The sequence below is a fragment of the Notechis scutatus genome, chromosome 3 (assembly GCF_049901735.1).
Source record: "Notechis scutatus isolate UNSWTSFEM ecotype Mainland chromosome 3, rNotScu1.2, whole genome shotgun sequence".
Lineage (NCBI taxonomy): Eukaryota > Metazoa > Chordata > Lepidosauria > Squamata > Elapidae > Notechis > Notechis scutatus.
The window spans coordinates 194,045,747-194,057,113 of NC_142011.1; the positions used below are offsets into that span (position 1 = coordinate 194,045,747).

Below are 11,367 nucleotides of genomic sequence, written 5' to 3' on the forward strand. Positions count from 1 at the left end.
ATTCTCAGTCATTCAGGCAATGGTTGTCTCCAAGGTGTTGTTCTCCCCCCCCCCCCAAGAGGCAACTGAATTTTCTGGTTTTTCTTTGAAGATGTTTTGCTTCTCATCCAAGAAGCCTCTTCAGTTCTGAAGGCTTAACACCTTTGAGTGTTAAATTAGAAGGCAGTATTTTAAAGAATGGGATTTGGTCACATAAATACTATGAGGTTTACATATACATGGAAAGGGTTGAGAATAAGCACAGGTAGCCCTCAACTTACAACAGTTCATTTAATGACTGTTCGAAGGTATAATGGCACTGAAAAAAAGTGACTTGACGGGTTTTCACACTTACGGCCATTGCAGCATTCCCCATAGTAATGATCCAAATTCAGGCACTTGGCAACTGACTCATATTTATGACAGTTGCAGTCTTCTGGGTGCATAGGCATCACCATTTGCCACCTTCTGTCTGACAGGTCAATGGGGAAGCCAGATTCACTTAATAAATACATTACAACTGCGATGTTAAGTGATTCACTTAATAACTGGAAAGAAAGGTCAAAATGGGGCAAAACTTAATGTCTCACTTAGCAACAGAAATGTGGGGCTCAATTGTGCTTGTAAGTCTACCTGTATTGCATTTTATGTTTCTGTATATTCCCTTTTTTTCCTGACATTCAGTATTAGTCCATACACTGAGTCAGGTTTATTCAACATTTTATCTAATTTACTTAAGAGTAAGACTCTTCAGAAAGAAAAGCAAACAAAAAACAAAAAGCTCATATTATAAAAGTTGATGTCAGAAAAGGAAATAAAGCAAAGGCAAAGATATGCTCCAATTACGTTGAACTATATCAGAATATCAGTTGGAAACTAGAGTGTCTGGAAATTCTGTAAGCTACAAACCAAATAGCAGAATTGCATCCGGATAGACTGATTTAGTTCTTCCAAAGAAGATCAGGTTTAAATGTTAGTTAATATAAAGAAAAGATTAAAGAAAACCATCCTCTATCTTAAATGGATCTTCTTTGCAGTGTGTGTTTTAATCTATACAATTTTTAAAATTTTAATACAGATTTAATTTAAACAAAATACAGAAAAGAGTTGAATAAAATACTCATATATTGCTATTTACATTTTTCTAGAAATATCAGTTTCAGCAGTAAAGAAGTCTCAAGAACTCCTAATATTATTAGATGCCTCACAGAAAATTGTGGGTCTTAAACTATGTGGCAAAACCACAAAAAAATTGATCTACCAGTTGACAGTGTTTAGAATATTTTCAGCCCCAACTTTGTTGAAATAATTCTTATGAAACGGGTCTTCTTGAATTATAAACTTTGAGTCCATTCTGCATTGAAGAACGAGCGTATTTCGTTAGAAGTGTGCCAATTTTTTGCTTCTCTGAGCATAAATTCCTGTAAAATAGAAGGATTTTTAAAAATGTATTTTCCGAAATCATTTTAACAATTTCAATATTCTAAGGCAAAGTACAAAATCATCAATAACACTGTATTTCAATACAGGTAGTCTACAAAATATGACCATAATTGAGCCCAAAATGTCTGTTGTGAAGTGACATATTTGTTAAGTGAATTTTGCCCCATTTTACAACCTTTCTTGCCACAGTTGTTCAGTTAATCACTCATTTGATAAGTTGGTAATGTGGTTGTTAAGTAAATCTGGTTTTCCCATTGATTTTGCCAGTCAAAAAGTTCTAAAAGGTGATCACATGACCTTGGGACACAACAACGGTCATAAGTATGAACTGGTTGCCAAGCACCTGAATTTTGATCACATGATCATGCGAGTGCTACGAAGATCGTAAGTGTGAAAAATGGTCATAAGCCACTTTTTTTCAATGCTGTTGTAACTTTGAATGGTCACTAAATGAACTGTTGTAAGTTGAGGACTACCTGTACACAGTGTCAACTAGCATACAATCTTGACTTAGAGAGGGAAATTGGAAATAATGTGCAATGATTGCAAGAAAGAATGCAAAAGGAAATGAGGAATTCATTGGTTAACAGAAAGATACTTGCAATGGGCTAAAAATACTTCAATTCTAATAGCGAACAAAAGCAAGGATTAGTTGTTTCTGAGTAGCTGCCAAAATCAGCATACATAGTTTGGTTTTTGTTTTGTTTTTTAATTTTTTTTTTAATTTTTATTACAACAAAAAACAAACATAAAACCTTCTTTCTGTTCCAGTGTCAGTTGAGTACATATTTCTTCATGCACAAAATAATATTATCATACATATTTAACTTGTATATATTTATAATCATTCTTATTCATATTTTATATCACATATGTCGCTTATTCTATTATCCTTAGCTTAATAATCATTAACTTTCAATAATATATTTCAAGGTCATTTTCTTACCCTATCTAGACTGCTGCAGGACTGTAGTTATACTACTTACTCTATATATGGAGTGATATCAGCTTCTGTCCACTTCTCCCGAATAGAGAACAAGTGTTTAAATCTTTCATTATCATCTTCTGGTAAATCTTCAACATTCAGCAGGAAAATAATCTCTGGTTTAGAAGATCTATCCACAAGAGCCAACCCCTTTGAATAAATAAAATCAAAATTGGAATATGTCCAGGAAACCTTTAATGAGTAAATTAAAATATAAAGTGAACAAACATTTCAAAAATGCACTTTTGCTATGTTTATGAATTGTTCTTTCTTTTAATGAGAGAACTTCTTAAAAGTTTCAGCCTTCCATCAACCTCATGATGTACCTTAGGCTAAAAGATGCAAATGACTTGAGACCATCCAATCCCCAGAAGTCCTAATCTGACCCTAATATTTGTGGATTTTCAAATTTATGCTCCAGACTGAGCACATTTGTGGAAGTGGCACATCTCATATCACATTACCTTTAACTGATCCAGTCTAGTTGTCATTCCTTCAGGGACACTCTGCTGCCATACTTCTTGAAATTCCGAGAGGTTAAATTTAACAGCATTTTGTAAGAGCATTTGTGCAATTGCTCTACACACCTTTTCTTCATTCATTTCAAAGTAAGCCTCACCTGGGAAGGAGCATTAACAACCACAAATAATTAAGGAAGATGTCGCACACACTTAAGTGTACCTTTAAAAAAACTCTCGTCAATCTCAAAATAACATTATATGCCAGAATTAATTGAACAGTTTAACCTTGAATCTGGTATTATCAGGTCTTCATTCATTCAATTTTATCCTGACATCCTGATCTAATGAATATTCTAACCAGGTGTATCATCTTCATTATTAAAAATGAGCAGTTATGAAGGAAACCTACCTTCATCCATGTATTTTTCCCCGTAACTTTCCAGGATGTGTTCTATCATTTCTCTGAAATAGAAATGTGTTTAATTTCAGTATAAAATATAATAAGCAAGCTTGTTCTCTACAGAATTTGATTTAGAACTAGTCACCTAGGGTTATCCTTATATTATTTATGAACACATTTTATTTGAATGTGTGATAAATATTTAGGTGCACTTATATAACACCTCTTAGAGCTTGTTTATAAGGCATGCTGAAGACTAATGCACTCCCTTGTACTAAAGGTAACCTGACAACTGTTTTCTCCAACCATGTTTTCCTGAAAATAAGACTCTGTCTTATATTTTTTTGCCACCATAAAAGGCACCAGGTCTGATTTTGGGGGGATATCATCCACTGACTAACCTGTTGCCCCCAGCCTCCTTTTTGCTGTCAGAGGTGTTCAGGAATTTCTTCTGTGGCCGGCAAGGCTTTCCTGAAGGCCTCTGCAGCTGATAACAGAGCTCCAGATCGATCCAGGACTTTGTTATCAGCTACAGAGCCCTTCAGGAAAGCCTTGCCAGCCTTACTGGCTGCAGAAGAAATGGGCTGGCAAGGCAGGTGTCGGGGTTTGTGAGGTCTGGCTACAACTGTCCAAAGATAAGTAGTAGGGCAGCTCCACCCCCTATGCCCACCCTAGCTTAATTTTTACCCATCCACTCTGAAATGGGAAGCATCTTAATTAGGGCTTATTTTGGGTGCATGTGCAAAAATCTAGCTAGGATTTACTTTCATGGTAGGTCATATTTTCGGGAAAACAGGGTAGTTCACTAGAACAGGGGTCACCAACCCCTGGGCCGCAGCCTGTTTGTAACTGGGCCATGCAGCTGCTGGGTGAGCATGAGCGTGTAGCTCCCCTTGCATGCAAAGTTTCCCTCACGCTAGCGGTAACCATCTTGCGCTCGTGCGTGAAGCTCCCCTTGTGCGAGCAGCAGCAGCTGCTGGTACTCGCGCGCAAAGCTCCCTTCACCTGATTGGTGGGTGCACCTGCCCGTCTGCTGGTTGCACAAATGGAGCTGTGTATACTCATGCTTGCCTGCCACTCACAAGGAGCTGTCCCCTCTCCTCCACACCGGGCCGCCAAGGCAGAAAGGTTGGGGATCGCTGCACTAGAGCTGAGGCCCCCAACCCCCAGACCATGGATTGGCACCGGTCCGCAGCATGCCAGAAACCAGTCCATGCAAACAAGCAAAGCCCCATACGTGGGAGGCAGGCAGCACACAAAACCACGCCCCTTCCAGTCTATAGAAAAACCTCTCTCCGTGGAATCGGTCCCGGGTGCCCAAAAGGTTGGGGGCTGCTGCCCTAGAGTACCCCTAGATGTAGAGAATCACTACATGTCCTGGGATTAAAACTTATAGAATCCTCAGCCAAAAGACCAATGATTCATATCTGGGGAGGTCCTGCTGGGAAAGGCTATTCAATGCATCAAGAATGGAATTCATCAAGTAAAGGCCAAATTGATCTGATACTAGGCCTCACTTAATGACAGCCTTGTTTAGTAACTGTTCCAATTGAAGGTTCAGTTTATCTGCCATGAAAAAAGATTGGCATGAATTCTAAACCCATGTCAGACTAGATTCACGCATCACACAATAAACATGGCGTACTTTTTTGGGCTGTAATGTAGCTCATTGTGTAATCCAGCCATTCACGGGCTTGTGAAACGTGGTTGTTTTAATACATTTTATGAATTTGTAATTGCATCTAATTTAGTAAATAAGCCATATTAAGGAAAGATTTGGCACACGAATCCAGCCTTATCTACCTTGGCTTTAAATTTGAAAACAGGCATTTTGTAAACAATGTATAATAATTGAAACAGAAACTTTTCACAAATAAACAGTGGGGTGAGCCTTATTCTTTTAGTACGAAGTACACAGAAATAAAATAACTTACTTGGGTTCTAGAGGCTCAAGTTCTTGAACACATAAACTTAAAGGGACTTTACTGAACAACCAGGACTCTGAATATATTAGTTGGGCCACGTGATTCAACAGTTTCATCTCATAGTCAAAGTCTAGAATCCTCCAGTATCCTGCAAGCAGAGAAGGGCATTGGTGTATATTCTACAAAATCCTTTATAAAAAGCTCAACTCCATTGTTGATTTTTCCCCCTACTCTTTTATCTGGTTATGATGCCAGCTTAGTTATTTTCTCCCTTCACGCTCAACTGAAGAAGAGACAGTTTGGTCTAATGGTTAATGCACCAGGCTAGAAACCAGAAGGCTGTGAATTCTAGTCCCGTTTTAGGCAGGAAGGCAGCTGGGTGACCTTGGGCCAGTAACTCTCTCCCAGCCCTTGGAAGGAGACAATGGCAAACCACTTCTGAGAAATCTTGCTAAGAAAACAATAGGGGTAAGTTCAGACAGTTGCCAGGAGTCAAAATTGATTCAAACGCATGAATGCACATAAACATACAAATATCTCCACTGAAGAGTACAATTCAACTTACATAACTGTATGTTGGGCAGAACATAAAGTTCAATTTAAAGTGTTAAAAGTCAGCTGGATGGGAAGTGAGGGATCCTTGGTACTCTCTGAGCTTGGTTGTTTTCTTGCAAATCTTTCCTTACCCAAATTAGGAAACATCATCATCACTGGCACGGATGATGTTACCTAGTTTGGGTAATGAAACATCTGCAAGAAAACGACTAAGCTCAGAGAGCATCAAGGACCCCTCATTTCAACCCCGAGTTAACGAATATTCTCCTTTGTTGGAGGGGAAGTGCTTTGCTATTTTACCAGGTAATTAAAAAAAGAAGATTCTTAAACAGTCATATATTTATCTCTTTGCTCTCTTAAAATGAAATGCGGCAAATGAATGGATTTACTGTCAAAACATCTGAAAGATTCTCATGATCCTTGCGAACAGTTTTAATGTACTGGTTATTCTATATTACTCTGGCTCAAAGGCTCACAAATATATTCTGTATTTTAGTAAAATACAGTAGAACAGGAGTCCCCAACCCCCAACCCGTGGCCCACTACTGTGGTCTATTCGCAACAGAACTGCCTGAGCTGTGCCAGCCCGCCACTCACACAAGCTGAGCTGTGCATGTACATTTGTGTGCACCACCCTGCTTTTCACATGGCCCAGTTCTCCTCCCCCAGCTGCCAAGCTGCAACGGTTGTGGACCGTTGCAGTAGAAGTAAGCAATTTTCTGTTTAAATAAGTAATTCCAAGAAACATTGAAACAGGATCTAGCCCCACATTGTAGCTAAAACTACCTTGAACTTGGCAGGCTTTCAGAATCTTCAGCTGATGCATTACTTCTTCCTCACTTGCTTGGACCAAATCTAAGAAGTCTTCTGTTGTATACTACAGAAAGTAAACAAAACATACATGTCTTCCTTAAGTCTGAATGCTATTCTGAGTGCCTCAGAATTGCTATACAAATAAAAGTTTAAAACTGTATTTGTGAATTTAATTATGAATATTTTGTTTTCACAGCTTTTAGTCACTGGGTAGTATAAAGTTGGAGGCTGAATGGGACTTTCATAAGCCCCCTTTTATTTTAAGCTTCATTTATTTCAAGAATCTGAAATTCTATTTGGTTAAAAACTGAATCAGGAATTCTGCCACATGCTTAATACCTGCGCTGGAAGGATATTTCAGGACTTTTAACAGATGAATCAAGTGCTACCCAGTTTGCTACTTAAAACAGCGCCAACATGCGAAAAAACAACAATTAAAATGTTTAGTCCTATCAGATTTTAAAGGCACAAAAGGGATGGAGCCAAATTTTGTTCACTTTGTTTTGGAAGGAGGGAAATTATAAGCCATGCAGTCACTTGAATAGTGAGATGGACAGCATATAAATTTAATAAATAAAATAAACAATAAATTATGCACTTGGGAAACCGCTAAAGGAAAAATATTACTCCACTGATAAGGAATATCTCAGCCCATAGCAACTGGGATCCCAGAGACACAAATTAGAATACCTTTATGAATGGGAAGTCGTATATTTACCCTACGCACCAAGCTAAAAAGTTTAGGCAATTAATACATGAACACATGGCTAACATACTCTCCCTTTACAATTAGCCATGTGGGGAAATAATACAAACATATGTTCCTGGGAATTTAATATGGGTTAGTACTCTCTAACTGCAATTCACGCCTTGCTTAATTTTTATTCTTGCACGAGATTTATGTCTCTTTATGAAAAACTCTATCTTGTTTTGGCACATGATAACTTTTCCATCTATATATGCATCCATCCTTACCTTATATAATTATTACCTTTGAGTTTGCATCAATTCTCTCTTTTTCACTATCTGGACCTTCATAAGGATTTTCCAATAGAAATCTCTTGAGTTTCTTCAATTTAGGCCGGCATCTTCTTAGTTCCCAAAAATGATTGGAGAAGCCTGCAATCTACAACAAGAACTGTCATCAGAACTGCCAGGCTAATCTGTAAAGTTGGCAGTTGCAGATATAACTGCATCAATCAGCAGCAGCAGAGAATGAACACAGCATAACGCCCTTAAGTTTGGCCTGTTAAATGACTGCCTTTGAGAACAGTGTTTCTCAATTTGAGCAGCTTGAAGATGTGTGGACTTCAACTCCCAGAATCCCCCAGCCAGAACACTAGATAAGGAGTTCTGGGAGTTGAAGCCGACACATCTTCAAGATGCCATGGTTGAGAAAAATTGCTTTAGAACTTCAGCCCTTTGGGTATATTTGCTCCACTTCCATTTAACCCATCTGGCTGTTTTACCACAGGAAGATTCAATTATCACTGTGGCCTTTCAGTTATTTGGGACATCTCATCATCCCTGGATATAATGAGTTGCAATCCAACCATATCTAAAGTATCACACATCTTCCCCCCACCCCAACTATAAATTTTTAAAACAAAATATTGCTTTTATTTTCTCTTCAGCTGCTGTCTTAAATACCAATGCATGGCAGGATCTATTAAGTGAGAAAAAACAGAAAGAGAAATTGAGCAATCTTAACCTTGCTTTTTCCAACCCTAGGTAGCAAAATATATGATGGCCACAAGCTGGGAAAAGTTATGTTTGTGTCTGTTATAATTTTACTATTTAAATTAGTGGCATTTAGACAGATTTAACTTATTTTTATTGCATTTCTTGGAGAAATAACTGCTATAATAACTTACTGCACTTGTGTATGGTTTGCCAATTGCACAGTGGCAGATAGGACAGCGCTCCAGAGGGTTAACGTCATTGCCCAGAGGATCATTGGTTGCCCTCTCCCCTCTTTGGAAGAGCTTTATAGCTCCTGCTGCCTTAAGAAAGTTCAAAACATTCTCAAAGATCCATCTCATCCTGGGAACCCTTTTTTTGAACTATTACCATCAGGCAGACGGTACAGGATAATAAAAACAAGGACAAATAGGCTGAAAAACAGCTTTTATCCCAGGGCAGTAACTATATTGAATTCCACTGTATAGTGCAGTGTTGGGGTTTTCAATTCAATTCAATTGTATAGAATGTGAAGGATGTGTGTTTGTGTTTATTTTCATAGTGATAACATACACTGAAGATGGTATTTAATTTCGTTGTATGAGGTGCAATGACAATAAACTATAAACACAGAATCATGGAGCCATACAGGGAAAAAAGGCCGTTTCATCTGGTTCTGTCCTTTGCCCATCATCCTACCAAATAGCACATTCTTGATAAACCAGAGAAGTTACTGAGTTCCCTATTCAATCAGCTGCTATTATGTCCTCAAATCCAAGATCCCACTCATAGATATGCCTATTTTAAATAATTATCCTATACACTATATATCTAAGTACTAAAATATTTATTGCATCTCTTAGCCCATAAAACGCTCTGACTTAATTCATTGGATAAACTAGAGTTCTCTCACATCCACAAATCTGAACTCTTTGGAAAAGGATTAAATGCGATTTATTTATTTTTTTAAAAGGGAGGAGAATGACTTTCCAAAGACCTTGACTTGCTCTAGAGAATCTTCAGGCACACAATACCTCAGGGTGGAGTATATTAGTGGTAGCCTTGTCTGCACGAAGCTGCTCTGGAGTTTCACCGGAAGGAATAAAAAGCAACATATTGGAAGTATCTGCTATTTTCATGTCATAAGTCTTATCCTTACTGCATATCACAGCATGTTCGTTTTTCTCTCCACGGATCACCAGGCTGCAGGATCAAACAAATGCATGTTCAAATTACAGCGTGTTGACCAATAAAAATATGTAACAATAAATAAAGATGGGAGGCTGATACATCTGAAAACGTAACATCCAATTTCTCAAAGTATTCCATGTATGTAGTATCATAATGCTCAATCAAGGAGAAAAAAAAAAACCAGAAACGGGCTGAACTGTCTAATGCTGTGTTTGGGCAAATTTAAGATGGACTTCAACTCCCAGAATTCCCCAAATTTGAGCAATACTGGTCTACCACGTGGAACATGCAGAGGTGAGTGGGCAATACAATTCCCTTCTTGAATTAGATCAGGGGACCCTCCCAGTTGCTAGGTGTCGCTGTAGAGTCGACAAATTAAAGCACGCTCTACCGCCCGGGGAACCCTGCCGAGCATGCGCGTACCTTCGCCCCGCCTCCAACTCGTGACATAACTCCGGCTCCAGTTGCAGAAGACAGTAATCCCCGGCATCGATCTGCGGACTGAAACTGAGGCACTGTACCGTCGGAAGCAGCTCCGCGGGGTTTAATTTAGCGACCTGCAGCGTTGCATCGACTTCCTCGCGGCTTCGCATCCTCGGCGGCTTGCTCTCCTCGGAGTCCATGGGCATCCACGACGAGGAGCGGCAAAGACGAGAAGAGAACAGACTCTTCCGAAAGCGCGCCAAAATCACGTTTCGTCAACGTTGATGCAAAGGGGGCGGGCCTTACGCCGCTTAGGCGCCCAATCCGAAAGAGAGGGGGTGGAGCTAATCACCGCCCCACAAAAACGGCGGTTGAGACTGAGAAGAGCCACAAAGATGATCAGCGGGCTGGAGGCTAGAACGCCGGGAGAACCTTTGTGGAAACTCGTTACGTCTAGTTCAAGGGCCTTCAAATTTGGCAAGTTGAAGACTTGCGGACTTCAACACCCAGAATTCCTTGAGCTAACATGAGTGGAGGAGGAATTCTGGGAGTTGAAGTCCACAAGTCTTAAAGCTGTCAAGTTTGAAGACCCCTGGTCTAGTTTAATGAAAAGGACTAGGGGCGCCATGATAGCCGTTTTTCAATATCTGAGGGGCTGCCACAAAAAAGAGGGAGTCAAGCTATTCTCCAAAGCACCTGAGGGCAGGACAAGAATGGGTGGAAACTCATCAAGGAGAGAACCAATAGAATGGGGTAGAATTGGAGTAGAGAATAGAATAAGAATGGATTGGGATAGGCTAGGGTATAATAATAGAATAAGAATAGAATAGTAACTATTATCCCTTTGAACGTACACTAATTGGCATACATTAAAATGAAATTTTGTTGCATTCAGCTCTCGGGGTCACCATCTCCAATATACTCTACATGAATGTGACAAAAATTAATACAAAATTATATAACCACATATGTTAATAAGGGGCATGCCTAAGTGCACCGTCATGCCTCCTGTCCCTGTCCTATTGTCCCCATTTATTTGTACCTATTTCCTGTATTCTTACTCATGTTTATACTTACACCTATTATCTTGGAAGTGATTGACAAAAAATATATATTTGCAAATGTATGTTATATAACATGGAGAAACTACACAGTCTAGTTTGGATGTATACATGTAAATGATGAGGCCACCAAATCAAACTGATGCAAACCTATAGAAATTAAAAAAAATCCTAACAAAGCAATCAGTGGAATAGCTTGCCTTCAGAAGTTGTGGGTGCTCCATCATTGGGATTTTTCAAGAAGAGATGGGACAACTATCTTGTCTGCAATTGTATAGGGTTCCCTGTTTGGGCAGAGATTGGACTAGATGACCTCCAAGGTCCCTTTTAACTGGCATACCAAATGTAATGTAATGCTTCATTATTGTTGCATTTTTGTTATTTTTGAGGAAGAAAGAAATAACAAAGGTGGCAAAAAAGTACATAATAAACATATTTTTACAAGCATTAT

General features: G+C 39.0%; 1 protein-coding gene across 2 annotated transcripts; it reads right to left on the bottom strand.

Moving 5' to 3' along the window:
• Window positions 1–253: 253 nt before the first annotated feature.
• Window positions 254–10,174, bottom strand: DSCC1 (DNA replication and sister chromatid cohesion 1). Of its 2 annotated transcripts, XM_026688887.2 has the most exons (9): window positions 9,856–10,174; window positions 9,276–9,444; window positions 7,553–7,687; window positions 6,535–6,625; window positions 5,203–5,341; window positions 3,278–3,330; window positions 2,872–3,026; window positions 2,409–2,557; window positions 254–1,400 (listed from the first exon to the last, which is right to left on the bottom strand). In XM_026688887.2, the coding sequence occupies exons 1-9, from the start codon at window positions 10,059–10,061 to the stop codon at window positions 1,292–1,294; spliced, it is 1,206 nt and encodes a 401-aa protein (XP_026544672.2). In that variant the 5' UTR covers window positions 10,062–10,174; the 3' UTR covers window positions 254–1,291. The 2 variants fall into 2 exon arrangements, with proteins under 2 accessions (XP_026544672.2, XP_087818286.1); XM_087962160.1 differs by lacking the exon at window positions 7,553–7,687 and having other exon boundaries at window positions 684–1,400.
• Between the last annotated feature and the right edge of the window lie 1,193 nt (window positions 10,175–11,367).

Excerpts from the sequence above, each read along its gene's own strand:
- DSCC1 (XM_026688887.2), bottom strand. The coding sequence starts at position 10,061 with ATGCCCATGGACTCCGAGGAGAGCAAGCCGCCGAGGATGCGAAGCCGC. Across the intron at positions 3,331-5,202 it reads CTTGAGCCTCTAGAACCCAA|AGAAATGATAGAACACATCC; the intron begins GTAAGTTATTTT and ends TTTCTATTTCAG. Across the intron at positions 2,558-2,871 it reads CTAGACTGGATCAGTTAAAG|GGGTTGGCTCTTGTGGATAG; the intron begins GTAATGTGATAT and ends ATTTATTCAAAG.